Source organism: Papilio polytes, unplaced genomic scaffold, assembly GCF_000836215.1.
Source record: "Papilio polytes unplaced genomic scaffold, Ppol_1.0 DF822067.1, whole genome shotgun sequence".
Classification (NCBI taxonomy): Eukaryota; Metazoa; Arthropoda; class Insecta; order Lepidoptera; family Papilionidae; genus Papilio; species Papilio polytes.
In genome coordinates, this window is record NW_013527137.1 from 834445 (window position 1) to 857024 (window position 22580).

The 22580-nt window shown below is 36.4% G+C and overlaps 3 protein-coding genes across 3 annotated transcripts in view; 2 read left to right on the plus strand and 1 right to left on the minus strand.

Annotated features, from left to right (window-relative positions):
- The window catches only part of LOC106107142 (mucin-2-like), a 35938-nt gene extending 30633 nt beyond the window's left edge, over positions 1 to 5305 (plus strand). The window contains exon 9 of the mRNA XM_013287855.1: positions 1 to 5305. Within this exon, the coding sequence (XP_013143309.1) occupies positions 1 to 4868 (4868 nt within the window). The 3' untranslated portion in view covers positions 4869 to 5305.
- LOC106107143 (adenylosuccinate lyase) overlaps positions 5224 to 22580 on the minus strand; it is a 27802-nt gene continuing 10445 nt past the window's right edge. The window contains exons 2-3 of the mRNA XM_013287856.1: positions 6405 to 6700; positions 5224 to 6303 (exon numbers count right to left, since the gene is read on the minus strand). Coding sequence (XP_013143310.1) covers positions 5289 to 6303; positions 6405 to 6700 — 1311 coding nt within the window. The 3' untranslated portion in view covers positions 5224 to 5288. The remainder of the gene's footprint in view (positions 6304 to 6404; positions 6701 to 22580) is intronic.
- Positions 7170 to 14303, plus strand: LOC106107145. The gene is made up of 4 exons (XM_013287858.1): positions 7170 to 7363; positions 12589 to 12785; positions 13286 to 13415; positions 13811 to 14303. Exons 1-4 carry the CDS (start codon positions 7313 to 7315, stop codon positions 13904 to 13906), a joined length of 474 nt encoding a protein of 157 aa, XP_013143312.1. The 5' UTR covers positions 7170 to 7312; the 3' UTR covers positions 13907 to 14303.

The window sequence follows — 22580 nt, forward strand, 5'->3', positions numbered from 1 at the left end:
GTGCTCTAGGGTTCCAGGGCAAGACGGCCGATGCCGTGAACATTGCTGCCCATCAGAGTCTGGCCTCCGGAGCGGCGCTGGACAACCTGGTCGGCCTGCAAGGCGGCTTCCTCACCAACGGGGACGCCATCGACACCAACTTCATCACCTCACAGGAACTCGAAGGAGGCGCCAGCAATGGACACGAATATATACTAACGAACGACGCTTCAAGTCTAGTCGAAAATGTTATTAAATATAATGGCGAACAAGCTAACCTAGGTCTCGTACAAGCTACTAAATATAATGATGGACCAGAATATACCAGCGGATCTATCATCCTGGACGACTACAGGCTGCCGAGCCAGAAAACTGGCGCTAGTCAAGCGCGGCTACAGAATGTTGGCGCAACTGCATCGTACGCCCAGAGCACAGGTGTCACCAGCTCCGTCCGTAAGAACACCGGCAAGTATGACGCCAGATACAACACTGGCTACTACAAACCGCAACAGTTAAGCGGCGCCCGCTTTAGTGATGGCAAATACAGGCCCTCCAACACAGGAAAGTATGTCCACGATCCTACTGGCGACCGCGCTCTGCCTTATAACCACGTCGCCTCACCTATCGTTCCCTACAAGCATGTCGATTATGGTTATACGGTGACCAAAGGTTTCGATGTCGGAAAATACAACGGATCCTGGTCGTATACTGATAGTGGTGACAAGGCATCCGATGGATACTATTACAACAAACCTACGGGACCCGCCTTTGAGGAAGGAGGATATAACACTGGATATACAGGTACATACAACATTAATGGATATGTGGGCACCACCGACGATTCTGGAGCCTACGATCATAGCAGCGCAGGCCATACACTAACCGCAGGTGCAGTAAATGTCGGCCTTGTTGGTAAAACGACGCTAGTCGATGTCGGATATACTGGAGATGACTATGAAAATGTGAAAACAGGACAAGTCTCGTATGTATCGCAACCCGGAGTAACCATAAATCATGTCGGAACCGATCTTCATAATTTAGATGGCTACAGTTTCGCTACAAACCCTACCTCATCTGGTATTCCAACCACCGCCACTCCATTCGCTGTTACAACAGCTTTGCCGACGGTCACGACATTTAAAACTACTTACGTTCCTTTAGCGCCAAAGACGAGCATTAAACAAATATTTACGGTCACTCCTGCGCCCGTTACATTTGTTACTCCCAAAGTGGAAGTTACCGATTACAATTTAAATACCAATTATCAAAGCGAAATTAAGGCTTCAACCGGTTATGATTACGCAAAACCTAGGATTCCATTTGAAGAAGGTATATCTTACACTACCGCTGCACCCGGTATCGCAGTGTCTACATATAAACCTCAAGGATTCAGCCACCAACAACAAACGATCCACCACGTAGCGGCAGATATTTCCAGCTATTCAACACCAGTGACCGAAGTACCTTTCAAGAAATTGGTAGCGTATACCACAACTGGACCGACCATTTCTTCGTACTCACAAACACACGGACAACAGACAAACAGATTTGGTTCTACTAATGTATTCTCGACAGAAACAGGATCCACTGGCTATAACCAGGGTGAGTCGACCGTAACATTTGTACAACCCCAGAATGTCGTTCAGTATACGCAGACTTTACCGACAGCCAGTATTCTACCCACTGTCTCCACATACCAACCACAAACTTTCAGCCAACAAACACTTCATAAGGTGGACGCGAGCAGAATAAACGCATTCGTACAAAATGGAGAAGCTTCTTATCAATATACAAAACCAACCGGCTATGATGGATCGCGACAAACTGTTATCCAGTTTACGACACCGACGCCAATAGTCACTTCGACTTACAGACCGCAAGCGTTCAGTCAGCAGACTCTTCACAGAGTAGTCTCTTCAACAGTACGTCCAGTTGTTCGCAAGCAGTACACGTATCAAACAACTCCTGTCACATTGTACGAGAATCCAATTCTGAAGTACACTCAAAAAGTATTTCCTCAAACAATTGTTAGTTCCACTTACGCGCCGCAGACGTACAGCCAACAAACTATACAAACAGGAGAAACTGCAAAGACATTTGGAATTGACGGTGGGTATACCTACACAAAATCTGGTGTCACCTATCAACAGCCCCAAAAAGTGGTAGAGGTTTCTACCATTCGGCCTGCTATTGCTGTCCAACCTGTCGTTTCTACCTACCAACCACAATCTTACAATCAACAAACAATCCATAAAGTTGATGCGGCGCAAATAAATACCTACACACAAGGTGCTGGAGTCAGTGGTTATTTCAACACACAACCTATTGTTACTTTAGAAGACACTGCCAAAACGGTGGTGGAATCATCCACTGCTGTACCTGTTGTAACATCGACTTACAGACCATATACAGTAAGACAGAGAATTCAAACTCAAAAGTTAATTCCGGTTTCCACTACTCCACTTCCTAAGGTCGAATTAACGTATCAACCTTCGGTTACCATCTATGAGAATCCTATATTGAAATATACACAGAAAGTCACACCAGTCACCTACGTACAGCCTACTGCAACAGTTTTTACACAAACGATTAAACCAGTTCAACAGTATCAGACAACCGGTCAAACATATAATAATTTGAATGTAGACGTGAAGCAAGCAGGTTACACTTACAGCCAACCTGAAATTCAAACTAACATCGGTTCGTCAAAAGCCTACTCAGACGCCAGCGTTGTATCCCGTCAAGAATTCCATCTAAACACCGGCAATCAATATAGCTCAGGAAAAGACGTAGTATTTGTTTCTACTACACCTTCCACTTTAGTTTATGAAGATCACTATTCTACTAAGGATAATACACAATCTACTGCATATATCGCACCTGAAACTAAATATCAACGCACTTATACTAGACCTACAGTTTCTGTTCCTGTCGTAAACGAGCAAATCTCCACAATCTACAAAACCCAAGACCAATACGATTACAAGCCTCTTGAATTTTCACAACAATACGATATCAGTCAAACGGTACCTGCACAAGTATCCGTCAGCCAAACAACCGTAGAACTTCCCAGAAAGACTATTTTCAAACAAACAGCTTACCAAGCTCCAGAAATACAAGTAGCATATAAGGGAGAAGATTATCTACCACCAGTTGTTACAACAGTCACTCCTATTGTGACCTCGACTTATCAACCTTCCACTTACTCAACAGTTGGAACATCACGGGAATATCTACCCGCTGTATCAAAAACAACATTTGAATACAATGGACCCGAATATTTACCTCCACAAACTACTGCTAAACCCACTACCAAGTCAAGGGAGTACTTACCTCCAGTAGCACAAACAGTATTTGAATCAAAAATTACGAACACTCCTTACCAAGACTACAGTGTACCCCAAGACACCACCGTTGTATCATCCACTGCAACACCTACTTATAGAAAACAGAACATTGTCGTAGAGACCGCAAAATCTCAATTACTTGGTTTTGGTTCAGTTGGAACTGACGCAGGTTTAGTGACACCTGTAACTTACAGTACTGCAGCACCTGTTGTCGTATCAAGTACTGAAAATTATTATGTACAACCTAAAGTAGTCACTTCGACGTACGCACCGGAGTTAGTAGAAGTAACTTCGTCTGCACCTCGACGAAGCAGACCGAAATATTTCAGACCAAGTGTAACATCTACTACACAAGCTCCCACTTATGAAGACGCCAAATCGACTACAGCTTATAGAGGTCCAGATTACTTGCCTCCTTCTGAAAATATTAACCAGAAGCTGGAAACCATTGGGTTGACCAACGCAGACGTATCATATTCCCAAAACTTAAATGTTAACCCGTATCAAGAATATACTATTTCCGACGCTACTCCTGTTGTGATATCCTCAACTGCAGCACCTTTGAGGAAGCAGAATATAGTAGTCGATACTGCCAAATCTAACCTTCTCGGATTTGGAACTGTTGGCCCGGACGCTGGATTGGTAACCTATACTTCATCCCCAGCACCAAGTGTAGGAACTTACCAAACAGTTTCCTCTACATACGCCCCAATACAAGAGGAACTTGTTGACGTCACGCCATCTCTTATCCCAGTTCGGCGAACAAAACCCAAAGTTGCGGTTGTCACTAAAATTAACGATTTCAACCCACTTCTTGTAAGAAAATTGGGTGCCGTCTGCAGCTGTCAGTCGCCTGTGTTAGTGCTCAAGGGTAGAAGACCAGCCGTGAAGCAACAAGAAGTCTATACTAATGATTATGACACTGTGACACAGTCATCAAGGGTACAGACGCCGGTTGTAACCACTGTAGTCACTCCAACACCAGCGGTAACATCTACTTATAACCCGATCATAGTACCAGATGATTCATTCTATCAAGACTACCAAGATCAAGCTAGCAACGACCATATAGCGATTGTACCCAACGGCAACGACCACGGGAACTATGTTTCTAGTACACCGGCTATTATTTCCACAACCGAGAAAGTCGTAAGAATACGACCAAGAGTAAAGACTGTTACTGTTGCACCTACATACAGGACTGTGTTGTTAAACGAGGATGTATCACCGACTGTCGAAATCAAAGGAGCTGAAGTAACAACAGATTCCCAATCATTTGATAGATACGGTCCTGGTGGATGGCGAGGCAGAGACGAGACTTTGCAAGGTTCCGTCGATTGTCAGAGAGCGGGTCTGTTCCGACACCCTAAACAATGTAATAAATTCTACGCGTGCAGATGGGACTGCACCAAGCAGCGGTTCACACTCCACGTCTTCAATTGTCCCGTACAGCTCAGTTTCGATCCTAACTTGGGTGCTTGCAATTGGCCAAGCCAAGGACCCGCATGCCAGGGCGATACGCTTCTCACAAACACCATTTAAATAAGTTCCATGAAAAGATCAAATTGAATCTCGATGTGCCATCGAAATTGTGATAGCATGTGATCACACATTATTGTTTCAAATCCTAATTATTTGACTTGCAAGTTGAGTTATTTCTATCTCTTTCTTTCTCTTAATTCTTTAAGCTTATTTATTTTTTTGATTTTGTTAATGTTATGTCATAGTTATTTATTAATCATGTGCTCCTAATAAAGCTTGCGCTCGCTAAATATTATTCATGAAAATTCGGAATTTTTGATTGAACGTTAGTTACCAGTGCCTAGTTCATGTATGTTATGTTTTGTAATTGTCGGATCATACTTTTGTATTTTTATAAATTAATGAAACAACACGCTGTAAATATATCATTTTATTCATTAACAATGTGAGTTTGTACTTATGAATTCAATGTAAAAAGCATTAAATGTTTAAAGCTACTGGTTTTTCTAGTTCTGACAAAACCTCTTTATATTTGGACACCACAGGTTTGACTTCTTCCTCGAGGAACTCGGTAACCTGTTCCGGGGCTCTGCCAATAAATGTTGAAGCATCTAAAATGGCGTCAAGTTGAGAGATTATTGGTGCGAAATATGAGTCATTCTTCACGCGATCAATCAAATCATTATTTTTGCCGTGCTGTTTCACTTGCGCGCCTGCTTCGTGTGACAATACCCTTATCTTTTCATGGCAAACCTGACGATCTCCGCCAGCTTGCACCATTGCCATAATAATGTTTTCCGTTGCCATAAACGGAAGCTCTTGTGCTATGTGCCGAGCGAGCACTTTAGGGTACACGACCAGTCCTTGGCAAATGTTAAGAAGAGTCAGTAACGTAGCGTCAGCGGTAAGGAAAGCCTCGGCCAGAGTTAAACGACGGTTGGCCGAGTCATCAAGAGTACGCTCCAGCCATTGCACAGCGTGGGTGTTAGCGGCGTTGGCGTGTAGAGTGATCAAATGACGAGCCAGGGCGCAGCAACGCTCGGATCTCATCGGGTTTCGCTTATAAGGCATCGCACTGGAACCGATCTGTGATGTTTCAAACGGTTCTTCCAATTCCTTTCTTGAGGCGAGGATGCGTATATCCGAACACATCTTGTGGACGGTCGCTCCGAGTCCGGATAAAGCAGCTATAACCTCTAGATCTACTTTCCTCGAGTAAGTTTGTCCCGTCACAATGTAACGTTTGTCGAAACCGGCGAGTTCAGCGACTCGTTTGTCTAGAGCTCGGACTTTTTGCGAGTCTCCGTTAAATAGTTGCATAAAGGAGGCCTGCGTGCCCGTTGTACCTTTAACACCTCTGAAACGCAAGTCGTCTCTAGCGCGGGACAAGGCGCGTTCGTCCATTAGCAAATCGCTCAACCATAGCGAAGCCCGCTTACCAACAGTCGTTAGTTGTGCTGGCTGTAGGTGAGTGAATCCGAGAATTGGCAGCGACCTGGAAATTGAGAATAAATCTATGAATATATAAATAACAAAATGTAATCTATCAAGTATTTTTAAAATTTAGCATCAATTTTATTAACAAAGAATTCGTACTTGTACTCATCAGCGAATTCCCCCAATCTGCTAATGACTGCAGCGAGTCTTGGCAGTAGCAGATCCAAGCCATGTCTGAGCACAATTAGGTCGGTGTTGTCTCCCACATAGCAGGAGGTGGCGCCGAGGTGTATGATGGGTGCAGCCCGGGGGCACCTGGCTGCCAGGGTGTGCACGTGTGCCATGACGTCATGACGCACGCGCTTCTCGTGCTCCGCCGCTGCTGCGAAGTCGATATCATGGATAGCCGACTCCAATTCAGCGATCTGCTCATCAGTTATATCTAGACCCAGTTCCTGAAAGTTATAGAGGAAAATATTCTATTAATAAGCGTGATAGTAAGAAATTGTACCAGAGCCTCTATATAATAGGCATGGAGTCGTTAAAAAGAATAATTGTTTAGTTACCATATTACGCATAAATTTAAATATCTCTAGATATCTTCGAGGTAGCAAAGGTGTGCAGGCCTTAAAACATACATAAATACCACACCATCCACATCTCTGTACTACTTAACGCAGTGTACATCCAACTAATCTTTGAAACTATATCCTAATACCTGAATAACATCCAAATCTAAAAGAAAGTCGTAATAATTTTCTGAGAATATCATGAATCACAGGAAGTTCGTAAACTAGATCTAAATCATTCAAGTCTTTGTTAAATTCTCTATGAAAGTGTAAACGCCAACACCACAATGCAACCTGTCCCACTAATTCGCTGAAATAGATAAGATTAGAAACTCGCACGAACTGATAAAAACCAATGGTACTGATAAACCATATCAACCAGTGACTGGTTACCTCTTAACTAAAACGGACAAAAGGGACGAAGTGCTAAAACAAAAGACAGAGAAATCAAACAATTAGTGCTTGTTAACAAAGATTTAAGTGCAGAAAATAGTGATAATGGTGTCCGTTCAAACTATAGCCACTATTGTGGTGAAAGTATTTAAGATTGTAAGTAACTAAATATATCTAAACTCCTATCTGTCGCATTGATATACAAAATAAAGTATAAATTTGCAAGAGAGCTAAACAACATAAAGTTTGTATTTAACATTATCGAACATCCTGTATTATCCGTTAATGTCTACTACATATCGTCATCTCTTTCATTCTCTTTGGATAGAAAGAGATATCAGATCTGTTTTATAGTGGACGTATCAACTTACGGTAAACAAGAAAGTCAAAAAGGCAACACGTGGCAAATTAAGATAAATACATGGTGTGTGAAAAAAAATGCTTTTGAAAACCAAAAATCTTTAAGTTTGATTCGGGTTAATCATTTATTTGTAAAGTTATATTAATTAATGCTAATAATAAATATATTATTCACAGTTTATAGGTTACAGATAAATCATACAAGAACAATTATGAGCAATTTATTTTTATTAGTCATTATATTAACAAACAAAATTAAGTCATTTAATTTAATAGATCGGTTTTTCTCTTACACAAACCGATTTATACACTCCAACCCATATTTTGATTACATTTAAAACTAGCATTCGCTCGCGATTCCGTCCGCGTTTAATAAAACAAAAACCAAGTAGCTTATGTGTTCTTTCAGACTGTTCTCTACATCTATATATGCTAAAACTCTAACCAACATCCATCCATCTAAACTTTCGCATTTATAATATTAGTAAGTCATTTAAAAAACTTTACACCAGTGTGACGACAATAGAATCCCACCTTTAACACGAGAAACACTACGAGAGACGTCACATTGTACCTTCATAGATAAAGTTAGCGTCTATGGACAAACTATTCTCAGTTAATGAGTGTCCCAATTCGCTTGTTTTTGTACAGCCAGGTTATAAAAGTCGATGATAGTCCGTAGCGGCCTCGTTTCCTATCAGTATAGATAAGGCCGCGCCTTGTATTAGTTTTCTACCGTTCATTATATAGGTGTGGACTTATTCATTACCATCGATTAATTTAGATTCAAGTTTACTTTAGTTTTAAAAATTTGTCGACAATCTTGGATAGTAATGTGGGGAGATAGTAGGATATCATTGTAATAGTTCTGTGTGACATTACGATTTGCGTTTCTCATGACCTTAGGAAAAAAATAGAAGAAATTTAAACATATTCAAGTCTTATGAAACTAAATTTAAATCTAACAATAAAAAAAAAACACAAGTTCAAGTCACCAAATGTTCACCACAGATTTTGCATTAACGTTAGATAAAATTGAAGCTGCAGTACTTCTTATTAGTACAAAATTATGTAGAATAAATTACAACAGTCGTAATTCACACTCAATGTATGTACAAGTTGCAAAACAGTAGAGCTAATATGCTCTTATCTGATGATTTGAGAGTATTAGTCATGCCTCCCGCAAGGTACTAAGCTGGGACCGCAATACGACGTGACTAATGTGCGGTGAGTAACTCTAAATACTGGAAGCGAAATTTAACCTGTGGCCTACAACATCTCATATAATAGCCAATAATTTCAGTAAATTAGACATGACATAAAAAATCGTTAAGATTAGTCGTATATTTTGTTTTCGTGAAAAATGCAAGGTCTAAATGAGGTTTTATAAGTCTATTCCACATTAAATATACTTCTGACTATAGATATCTTTAAGCTTCATATTATTTGATATGTATACAATAAAATACGTACTCGTATAGTAAGATGTAGGTAGTCCCTTCTGTCTTAAGTATATAAAATACAATGATACCTTAGAGGCTGTGTACAAACAGCATTGCCTTCACCTTGAGGTAACTATTATGCACGTAGTTCAGACGTGACCGCTTTACGTTATATAATTGACCACTTTATGGTGATTCATAGCTAGGGATTTTTGCATCCCATAAATATAAACAGTTCTATATCTCAAATGAATCGTTATTTACAGCGCACACAGTTGACTAAACTATCGCACAACTGTTGCGCGATTGTCGATTGTTTTGCAGCCAATTCAACTGTTTAGTTGCACGACTAAAAATCGAGTAGTATGCGCACCTCCATATAAGCTCATAGGAATAAAGTGAGACTAAACATGCGATAGTTTAGTCAAACCCTCTTACGAAAACAATATCCTAATGAACATTGCTATTATAGAATAGAAGGAGTATGCAGTTAAATGTCTGAATGAATCGAGAATCAATTGATATGAAAATACAAGTAACTACTCTATGTAAATGCTTCACAATATATTTAGAGCTGTATAACTGTTATCGAGTACTGTCTATATGTGTTCTTTTATTCTGAATCGATGTTAAATCAGAAGACACGCTCTCTCCGACACCGAGCGAGGAAGTCATCAATGTATAATTGAATCCGAGCTTCCTGCGACCGTCGGCGGTAATTAAGTCGACGTTATGATTCCTACTGTAATTGTCAGCTGCCGGGTACAGACTACTGAATAACAGAGTGGCAATAAGTTTTGATTAAAGTATTTTGCAGTGGTTTACAGTTAATTTGTATGGCCATTACATATGAAGAGATGAATTAACTAAATAATAAAATACGGTTACATAGAATTTCAAGTTTTCTTCATTCTGTAAATTTTCACACTAGATTACGAAATTTTTGCTCATCTATACTATTATAATAAAGCGTAAACACACACTTTTTTGTTGCCTAAGATGTCAGCAATTACAGCATATTTTCGAATAATTCGTTTTTTAATAAAATACCCTAAACTTACGTCACGCTTTAGGCTATATGTTTTCACGCCATTAAACTTAGGGGGTAAATGTTTTCAATAAAAACCCTAATGTGAGAAAGAGACCATAAGTTGTTGCGAACATCAAGGAAGCAAGGTTGCCTCGATTTGTCATCATGTCATGTCATTTTTACATTTGCTATTAATAATTTGATAAACGTAAACAATAATATAAAATGTTCATAATTCTATGCGGATGAAGTCGCACGAGAACAGCTAGTATTTTATAATTATTTAATACATTCCTGTATGTACACAGGTTATTACTACTTCAGAGATAATACAACATTGTAGAATCATAAACGTTATTATTTTTAATGCAAGAGTAACGGTATTTAAATAATTAAATAGCGTAATTTTTGTATTGTAAAATGAAACTCGTGCTATTTCAAGGTTAAGCAACATCCAGTGAAAACGACAGTTCATTGCTGCAGCTAAATAGTTTCTATTCGAACTAATGACTCGTAGCAATGCTTATTTAATACATTGATTTAAATGCACATTAACTAATTCATTTAAACATACAATCTTTCATACTGTCGTAATCTGAATTCTATTAGATCCCTAAGGGATACTCTTAAAGTAATTTCTGTGTCAAATATACGACTGACTGGTGACAGCGTAATTTCACTGAGCGTCAGTAAAAATGCTACCAAAAATGTTAGGAATTTCTCCATGAAATGTCTACCAATTAGGTATCCTGTACTTACACGAAGAGTCATTTGGGTTTTGACTTCTGCCCCGACAGATGACTGTTATACCAATTGAATACAATGTCCGGGGCGCCGAATAAAATCGTTTCTTAGGAGCAACATTTCGACTCTGCTACGATCGACTGAAATCAACGATAATGTGTAGAAGAGCGTGGATGTCGCACTGTCTTCCTAGGAAATCGGAACAAAGTCTACATTAATAGCATATTAATAACAGCTAGCCTAGACCTAGTCTAGAGATCTAGGGTCTAAGATGCTGACAATATGATAATGCAAGTGTAATCTATACTAATATTATAAAGAAGAAAGATTTATATTTTTGTATCTATCGAAATAACTCATAAACTACTAGGCCGATTTTAAAAGTAACATAGACCATATTTTTTTTTATTTCACGCGGACAAGGACGAGCAATAGCTATGCCGAAATAAGTTACCATTGGCAGACGCGCACGTATAACATATGTATAAACCACAAGGTTTAACGATGTCTTTGTTGTTTTGTGTTGATCCATCATCAGTCATGTCAATGAGTACAGATGGCGGTCAAAATGCAACGAACCACAAAACCTAACGCGAGCCTGAATTAAATTGTGTACTTCTATTGTTTTACTAACAATGTTATCTAATACATATTATTACTGAACACAATATATTAAAATGTTATAACGATGCAAAAATTTTCAATTCAAAGAAATAATTAAGATTTGACTACGATCAATATAAATGTAGGAATTATAATTTTTTGCAAACTCATATTTAATCTTTACTTGTCTTGAATCGTTCGCTGTTAGTTTTATGTTTAAGGACCAATTTGTTGATGTTTTGTAGTTTTTTGTTCTTTACCATCGCTGAGAACATGGTCATTACATTAAAAACAAAACAAAAAAAGTTAACATTCTTACGTTTAATAAAGTTGTAATGAAACATTGGGCAACTACGATGATATTTGCATTAGTTCATATAGTCATTTCTTTTATTCTCCTTGAAAGAGACAAGGACAAAAACATAACAGTGTCGTACAACGTGTGACGGTATTACAAGTATACGTCTATTCAAATATCTTAACGGCTACGTTGCGCGCTGAACTGCGTTCCATCTATTTACACCTAACATGCTATGTGCATGGACTAGTCCAATCGAGCCGCTAAGATAATTGAAAACCTCTATATAAACAACAAACGTGAAGTAAATACATTTTCCAAAGATAAGTAAAAGCATGATATCATTAATTCTCGTCATCGATAACTTATCATTTGGTTTCTGTCAACAAATGGCAATTCCGATTGTATGAAGTCATACTTGAGAATGCACATCTTCAGGAATTTAATTATCAGATGGAAAACGGAGTTGTTTTCGAAATAGACTGTTAAAAACAGGATGTAGACATAAAGTTTCATGAGCAATCATTTTGAGAAAAGAAATTTAATTTTTTGATTGTTGATGGTAATTTAAATACAAAATGTCGCGTAAGAACTCAAAGAAAATAATTAAATGTCAGTGAAGAATCATCATCATCATCATCATCACCAGTTCACTATACGTCCCCACCGAGGGGTTCGGAGTGAAGAATACCTCACTTCAATAATAAGTTTTCAGTCTGTTTTCTAATTAACCAAGAGGAATATTTCTGACTTTTAGTAACCTCCGAAACACTGGTCTTGTCTAACTTTGGTCAGATCGGTTCCAACGTTTCTGCTTTAGAACGTACATGAATTTCTATATGTAACACCTTAAAAGTAAAAAAAACAATCATTGTTCATTTGTTTCATTGCCTTTATCTTTCAGGTGCTTAACATTGTAATCCTGGTACTCTACCGCACAGGCTACAATGGAGAGTTCCTCGGCGTTGGTGGCACCTGGAACCTCAACGAAGAGAAGAACCCTGATGCAGAAATCGTCGCTTCTGGTGTTATTGTCGGCTATCTCATTTACACGCTCGTTCAAGTCGTTACCTTCTTGTTTGGTACCACTGAGCATAAACGGTATGTTATTTATTGTCTTTATGTTTTAGTTATATTGATTTCTTTTGGTAAAATTAATTTGGTATTTCGGCAACCAATTAGAGAACATCGATCTGAGCAGCGAAATTTATTCCTTATTTTACACACATTAATTGACTCGATTCGAGTGCCACCGAAAAAATTAAATATGTATAAAACAATGTATAAAATTTTAATGATTACATAGTGAATGGTATGAAGTCCATTTATTCTAGTAAAGGGGGGGGGGGGAAATGAGCAGCGGATTGCCTAATGTTTGATCTGACAATGCAATGGACATGACAATGGACATCTACAACGCAAACGGACCAGAGTTGCTCGACACTAATCCAATGTCACATCAATATTGTGTTTCACAAATTCTAAGAAAGAATATTTTACTCATTCTCATTCATTCTTTTACATTTCAAGCTTCACAATTTCATAAAATATCTTGTGGTACTCTTTTCCAGTTTAATCATAATGTACCGTATATTTTCCAGTGCGTTGGGAGACATAGTGATGAACTTCGTGGGCGTGTTCCTGTGGATAGCTGTGGGCGCGGTAGCGCTGCACTACTGGGGCGGATACCAGGGCGAGCACCAGTTCCAATTCGTCTTCGCTGAGAGACAGGTTATTATATTTTAATACTTTTACAGTATACAGGACGACAATACAATTTGCTCGTTACGGTGGACAGATCACTGTCTATCAAGACTATCAAGTCTCGTATTCAATAAGCTTGAATGCTCAGTAAGATTCTGATTATATTCAAAGAGTAAAAATAAAACAGTTTGCAAGATTATGTAAGCCATCACGAATCGCGAAATCCTATAATGGGTGCAATCACCAATGATGGTAGTTGTGAAACCTATAAAGAATTATCGTTGTTTTATTTCTATTAATTTTACTTATAAAAACCTGAGGTCGCATTAGTCGTTAGCAGTCATTTTTCCCCCCCGAGGGTTTGGCTTTTGACCGATTAAAAACCTAAGTACGGATGTTAACCGTATTATTAATGTTTTCAGGTGGGCCTAGCGGTGGGCGCTCTCTGCGTGATACAAGGCGCAGTGTACTTACTAGATACGGTACTTGCAGTCATTCACTTCACCAAGGAAATGTAAACGCAAAACCATAGTTAACTTGATGTAGAGTTAAGTTTGTGCGTTGTTATAGTACAGTTACGAAGATATCACGATAGAAATTATAGAATATTTGTAATTAAATCGAGTATCTAATAATTATTATTTTTCTAAAATATTAATATATTAATTTATTGCGACATTATTTGATTTTAACGATGCCGATATTTAACGAACGACAGATTATAATTTTTTCACAGGTTAATTAATTCCCAGTGTATTTAACATTGAAAATAAAAAAAAAATGTTTAATTTAGTTATTTTTACAATTATATCTAAATACAGCTCTCGTTCATGAACACTTCTTTTCCCCACCTTTTTATTATAAGAAACAATATACTTTAAGTACTTTATTTTGGAATATTTTTTACTGTGAATGTTATTTTAAATTAAATACCTACCTAAGAAATGGAGTATTCATTTATGCACCTACCTATGTTTAAGAACTATAGGATAAAATTAAGAGTTTCTTTGATGGACTCACATAACTGAATTACAAGATTAGGGGTCAATGCAAGTGTCAAATTAGAGATGTCGGAGGTTAAACAACGATATCCTATGGGCTGGGACATCTCGATTACGATTCATTAGTGCTTTAGAATTTCAAATAGAAACTCCTTGCTCCTTGTTCACTGGCCGGTTAGAACGCTGCCAAAAAAAAAATAACTAAAAACTGTGTCTTTTTTTTCGACAGCTGACAGTGTTCTTTTTTTAAATTAATATTACCAGTTTTCAAAATTAGAATTAATCAGATTTTGTTTAATTAAAACTGGAGTGGCTGTATACAGGTAGCTTAGTAACGATATCGCCAATCTCGAAGGATTTCCTCTGCGAACTGGATATCTACGCCGTCACAATTGCTCCATTAACGGAAGACGTAAGTTTTACAATTTATCTGAACACAAACAACTGTTTGGTGTAATTCATATTGAGCTTTCTCAAAATTTCGATGACAAAATTAATCCATTGAGAAAAATGGTCTCGAGGCCTTTCACTAAGAGTTTGGTAGTGGAATTATGTTAATATTTTTATGATAATTATTTGAAGATCCTTATGTATTGATATCAATACATTATTGAGAGAAAAATCAAACCAAAATGTATGTAATTGTGGTTTAATTTTTTCTACATAACAATAAATCATACATCAATTTAACAAAGCAATAAATACAGTTTCGTGTTATTGAACGGGAAATAAATAGCAATTAATTAAATTTTCACGCATTTGAAGTGAATATCCTTCGTAAAATATACACTTATTCACAGTTTTCATGTTTAATTTTAACAAACGTAATAAAGGAAGCTATTACAGATATTGACTACTATTATTTAATAATAAAACTATGATACGATTTTAAATAACTAGCTGTTGCTTGCGACTACGTTCGCGTGGAATGAATAAATATTAATAAATATAGTCTAGCGTATACGACACAGTAGTAACGTAGCTTTTTAATGGCGAATGAATTTGAAATCAGTCCAGTAGTTTTTGAGTTATTCCGATACATACAAAAATACAAATCTCTATAATATCAGAGCGGGCACACACCTTTCACTAAACTATCGCACAACGGTTGTGCGACTGTTGATTGTTTCGCTGCTCATTCAACTGTATAGTTGCACTACTAAAAATCGAGTAGTATGCACACCTCATTAAAGCTCATAGGAATCAAAACGCGACTCATCAGTTTTGCGCTCTTAGTAGATACCTCTTGCTCACGAATGCCTGCTTGAAATTAAAAAATACACCTATGTTACTCCCTGATAAAGTAGCTTTTTAATGGTGAAAGAGTTTTTGAAATCGGCCCAGTAGTTTTTGAGTTATTTCACTACATAGAAAAATACCTTTCTCCTCTTTATACTATTAGTACTCGTATAGATAGATAAAATATTATTTCCCATTAAATAATGCAATATTCAATTCAATCATGTTTTTTATGTCATCATCAAAATGGTAACATTACCTCAGTTTTAAACAAGAACCTATTGTCGAGATATCCTTGCGCGTTTGCGACTATGGTGGTAATTACTTACATCGAACAATTGCCTCATACTTGTGTCCTTGTTGACCTGGACACCTTGTAGTTAAATAGTGTAATTACGAGTTCTTTATTTTATAAACTAGGACTGCGTAGAATAAAACTTAGAATGTTGGGATTGGGTTTACTTTTTTTAAATACTTAAGTCTTTATAGATACTACTAGCGTTTGCCCGGAACTCCGTCTGCGTGGAATAAAATAAAAGCAAGTAGCCAATGTGTTCTTCCAGACTATCCTCTACATCTATGCCAAATTTCATCCAAATCTGTTCAGCCGTTTAGGCTACAAACTTTAACAAACATCCATCCATCTAAACTTTCACATTTATAATATTAGTAAGACTAGGGGGTTTCTCGCGATTTCCGCGCTGAATTAAAGAAAAATAGTAAAACATAGCCTATGTTACTCAACGTTGACGTTGCTTATTAATGGTACAGGAATTTTTTAATCACCCCAGTAGTTTTAAGTTATTTCAATACATAAAAATACAAATCTTTCCTTTTTATTATATCAGTATAAAGTATAGAAATATATACACTTTTCCACGCAGCAAATCAATTTTAATAAAATAAGATAAAAATATTGTCAGGCGCGTATTTTTATAAGAACATCACTAACTTATGAATTGTAACTCTAGTGATGTTCCTCGTATCGACAATATGGAGTTAAAAGCCGGGTGTCCCGAATCATTCGCTATATGAACAAATTCAGTGCACATTCAGTACTTGTACAGATGGTGCTTTCAGAAATAACAACTATAGTAAATGCTTTACCATATTTTGCCCTAGTTATACTTGTGTGTACTTGCCTTATGCCTGCATTATTATATACACACGTTGTAAAACTTGGGTTACGATTTGTTTTAACAATAAATTTGTACATATATATTTCATCATCTCCCCTGCCTTATCCTACTCCCGTAGGGTCTTCGCACAGGGTTTTCGTCCTCCAAAGCACTCTATCAACCGTCATCTCAGCCATCACTCCCTTCTTGATCATGTCACTTATCACGCAATCCATCCATCTCTTTCTAGGTCTACCTCTACCGGTGTACCCCTCCACATTCATAACTAACGCGTCTTGTTACATGCGATTCATCCCTAATAATTTCTTACATATATTTCGTCAATGGAAACCCACGGTTAGAATATCATTCGAGTAGCCTAGTATGGGAAGTAACGGCGCAGTATACATCGAGGTGCTCTCACGTACAATGCATTTACTGTGACACGTACAGAGCCTACATTTGCATTAAAAATAGGTCGTAGACTTATAACTATCGATAAATATATTAACGCTTGCTAATATTTAAATATGGCGTTGGATTTCTAATCAATTTTCCTGATAAAATTAGATTCAGTTTATGAACTCCACCCTAATCATGCAAAAATTACTATCTTGTAGTATAGTTTATATCATGTTAGTTTATATCATGTAAATTCGTAATAAAATGGTATCTATTACAAACACGAGCATTTAAAGTTAATGAATTAAACAAATATATTTTTTCAAATACAAATATAACCTCTTCGAATTTCTCATCCGTTTACTGCTTTCGTATCGAAAAATGCATTTTATGGCAATTGTTTTTTTAAGACAAACTAATTGAATACATCTGCTAAGTAGGCCGAGAGATTTGTGTCAGTGTAAACAGGTCAAACGAATGTTTCAGAACGCACCCCGACCACTGACAGACAGTTGGCACCAAAACTGGCGACAACACGGCGGCCACGCCATTGGCGGGAGAAATGGATCAATCTTATTTTTTTCCTTAAGACATTGTGAAGGGGAATTTGAATCCTTCACACGACAATTTAGATACTGTATCAATAATTTTTATTACTGATTTCTTGAGAAAAATCATTATCAACTTGCCCTTATTCCTTCCGGGGGGTCGGCACAGTATGTGCTGCTCTTCCATACATCTTTATCAGCCATTATATCTGAATCCACTCCTTTCTTAAGCATATCCTCTTTCACACAATCCATCCATATTTTCTTCGGTCTTCCTCTTCCTTTGTAGCCATCCACATTCATTCTTAACACTTTCTGGTTTATGTCCCGATCGTCTCGTCGCATAACATATCCATACTACGCTAACCTTTTGCTTCTCGATTTCTCCACCACTGGCGCTACTTTTAAACTTCCTCTAATGTACACATTCTTAACTTTAACCATTCATGTCACACCACACATCCATCTTAACATAGACATCTCAGCCACATGCAATCTTGAGAAAAATATAGTAAAACAATTTTTTGGCAGAGACGAAGTTGACAGTTTTAACGTTGTAAGTCTGTTTGTACCAATAATATTTAACTTAATAGTTTTATCCAACTTTGTATCATGCGCTTTAAAAATAAACATATAGGTTTCGTGTCACGAAACCCTCAAAGTTCGTCATCAAAACTTGTTTCATAGGAATAATTCGATAACATGGTTCGTGCACAAAGCCTTATTGTTTTTCACTAACACGCCCTGAACGATCAAACGTGCATTTATACTGCATTATGTTTACGCACGAATAATGCAAATCAGGTTACAAAAAACATATAGAATTTTATTAATTGTTGTTCCGGAGAAACTCAAAATGATTGAAAATCTTTTTGACCGACTTCCCAAAAGAAGGAGGTACTCAATTCGTCTGTATGTTTTTATTTTTTTTTATGTGTGTTACGGCATAACTCCGCCGCTAGTGGACCGATTTTGATAATTCATTTTTTATCCAAAAGGTAGTGCTTGCAGGTGGGTCCCATTTTTTTGTTTGATTTTTGGACTCAAAGACTACGACGTAGTTAAATAGTTTAGCTCAAAATCGCGCGACGAAATTTCGGGTCATTTTTGCTTTCTTTGCTTACGTAGCCTAAACTATAAGACCTACATAAAAATGATGTATGGAAGAATTGTAGCCCTTTAAATTTGCAACATAAAAGTCCGCGATAGCATATATAAAATAAAATATCGCTCGAAATCTACACCCAACTTTCAACGCTATTACTCGTGTTCGGTATGAATCCTTATCCAAATAAATGAGTCTATCATCAAGAGAATTTAATGTAGATTATAAATGCCCTTGGAACTATATAATTCCGATCAATTGTTTAGGAGATATCATAAATTACAAATTACGAGTCGCAGAAAAAAATACAAACTTGTAACAAAGTTTGCTTTCTTGGCTTACGTAGCCTAAACTATAAGATGTACATAAAAATGATGTATGAAAAAATTGTAGCTCATTTAATAAGCTATATAAAAGTCCACGATAGCATATATCTATCTATTAAGGTTGTCGCACAATAACCGTTTGTTTCGCGAAAACCGTCAAATAAATGCAATCGACTTCATTTAAAACGCTTTTATTCTTATTTGGTATGAATCCTTATCCAAATAAATATGTTTTCACGATAGAGTATTAAATGTAGATCATAATTGCCCTTTACAGTATGTAATTCTGACCAATATTCTAAAAGTTATCAAAATATTAAAACTCACGGGCAACAGCGGCGCGCGGCTGGACAGAATTATGAGTGAATGATCGCAACGATGTATTAGATCTTTACTTAATTTCTTATACAATCGATTTAGATAACTCATTCTTTGTTTGAAAGCTAGTGATTATCATACTGCAATGTTTAGATTCACTAAAAATCAAGAAATAAATAAACTTTTTAATAAAAAAACAAAACCGACTTCCAAACAAAATACACTAAAAACAAAACAAAATGCACTAAAAACAAAAAACAAAATACACCAAAAACAATTATTATTACTTTGATGTCGGTGTCAGCCAAGGTATGCAGAGATATTTCTACGTAAGGGTTTCCACATTTTTACCATAACAATTGACAATTGAAAGTATAGTAACAATTAAGTAATGAATCTACATTGACTGACACCGACTTCAAAGTAAAAATAATTGTACAATATAGACATAACAGTTACAATAAGGTGGGTTTACTATTTTCAAGGAATTATTTCGTTACTTTTTAGTAAAAAAGTTTTTATTAAAAAGTTTATTTTTTAATTAATAAAAATTAATAATTAAAAAAAACATATCAATTAATATCACATTAGTTAATAAAGATTTAGAACTATTAAAAAAACATTTAGATCATGGCCGGTTTTTGGCATGACATAAAAAAGGCGCCCCTTTATTCGCTTGTGGCGCCCTTTTATTCGCTCGTGGCGCCCATTTATGTCCGGCGCCCAGGTCAGTCATACCATGCTTCATGTCTCTGTACCCTAACACCGGTACTGACAGGAGTTAAGATTTCTTTCCTTTTTAAATAAGGCCGAATATTGAACAGTTTGGTGGTACCAGAGTTAGCAAGAACTACACACTATATTTTAAATTTATGAATAAAAAGCTCTTCAGATTATGTGGTTTCGAATTAATTGTCCCATTACAACATTGTAATATTTGTTTCTTATCCAACTAGTAAAGGAATTACGGAGTTCATCAATCAAACTAGATGTTCCCTGCGACTTTGTCCACGCAATATTAAGACAAAAAAGTAACCTATAAAAAGACCGTATATGTCAGCTACCCTTCAGTGAAAGTTCGGTTGAAATCGGCTCACCCGTTTCGGAGATTACCCGGAATAAACGCGCCTTGCGGACAGACAGACAATAAAATTTTAAATGCGATTTTCGTTGCAACGCACATACATCATCTTTCCTAAATCTGAAATTTTTCTTTTGATATTACAAACAGACATTAATTTTATTATATGTATAGATGAGTAATACGAATCAAAACATAACAATCAATGAATCATTATGACCTAATTGCAGTTTCTATGGTGTGATGAATAATTTTACATGATTTTCAGCTGTATTTACATGTAAAAACGTCAATGAGGACAAAGTTTACATATTACAGGTTTATTCCCTGAATATGACGTAGAAAGATATAAATACAGGGAAAATTAGCAATATTTCCACGCATTAAAATAACTTCAGCGGGCAAAAGGTTACTTTCCTCTTAATATAAGAAGGGAACACGTGAAATTTTAGTCTTCCTCTGTCCACCATTTTCTTTAAAGAAAGCATAAGTCATTCCCCTATACAGGAAAGGTCCAATTCCCTTTAGAGGAAAAATATTATAAGATAGGTCGCTAAAGATTAAAATATAAATATCGAACGATAAGTTGACATGATTACCGTAGACCACTGCATTATGTACAAACACATATTGTCATCCGTTTCATACCATTTAAAAAAATAAGTGATAGCAATATGTTTTTGTACAGGTGCTTCTGCAGTGGAATCCCACAGTTACGGAAGTGACGTCAGAAAAGAATTGCCAAACGACAATCTATTGGGAACTGGACGAAGCGATGGTAATGAGATTTTTAATCAAAACTATTCCTGTTAAATTAACGTAAAAATGAGATATCTGTACTGTTATAGTTTTTTTGTATGTATTTATATAACTCAAAAACTACTGGCCAATTTAAAAAAAAAATTTACAATTAAAAAGCTACGGTATCACAGAGTAACATAGTTTTTTTTTTAATGTCACGAAGACGAAGTTAACAGCCAGTTTTATAGTATACTTATAATAGACGAAGTATCAATCGTGCGTGCGCATACGCCCGTTTGTATGCAGTTATGCGCTGGCTTATAGACCGGAAAACGCTAGAAAGTGACTTTTCAATTTTCGAATAGCTACATAAACAATTGAACAGTTGCAATGAAGATTTAACATTCTATTCAGGGAGAAATATGCTACAAAACGATAACTTAGAGTACTATTATTTTATTTAGTATATATTAGAAAACTATTATTATAAAGTAAACACACACTTCTTTGTTGCCTAAAATGTCAGCAATAACTGGATATTTTTGAATATTTCTTTTTTTAATATAAAGCCGTACACTTACGTCACGCTTTAGGCTATATATTTTCACGCCGTTAAACTTAGGGGGGTAATTTTTTTTGGATAAAAACCCTTATGTAGGAAATAGACCATGTATTGCTGTCAACATCATGGAAGCAAGGTTGTCATCATATCACATCATTTTGACATTTGTAAGTGATAATTTGACAGATGTAAACAATAAAATAAAATTTTCATAATTTCATGCGGATGAAGCCGCACGGGAACAGCTAGTAAATTATAAGAAAAGAGCAACAATTACGTGACAATAAGAAAATTTTAAATAGTTATTTCAACACTTCTATTATTGCTAATATCATTGTTTTGTTATACACGTGTTAATATTGTTCCTTATTATATGATAATGGTAAACGTGTTAATACTATGCAAACATTTCTTATTTTAGAGAGGTCATAAACAAATAATAAAAAATTACAACATTTTTAGATACATTTTGTGGGAGCCTTGGCACCTGAACTAGGTCGCTATGTGCTTAAATGTTACCTATTGTGTCTATATTTTTGACCGACTTCCCAAAAGAAGGAGGTACTCACTTCGTCTGTATGTTTTTTTTTATGTATGTTACGGCATAATATGGTTAACGGACTACTTAGTTACAGCTTTAAACCAATGAAAACGTCATCTATACTTTTTATTTAAAAAAACTCTTGTAATTTTTTTTTTGTATCAAAATATCAAATCCATCCAAAACGCTAACTAAATGTTCAGTACTACG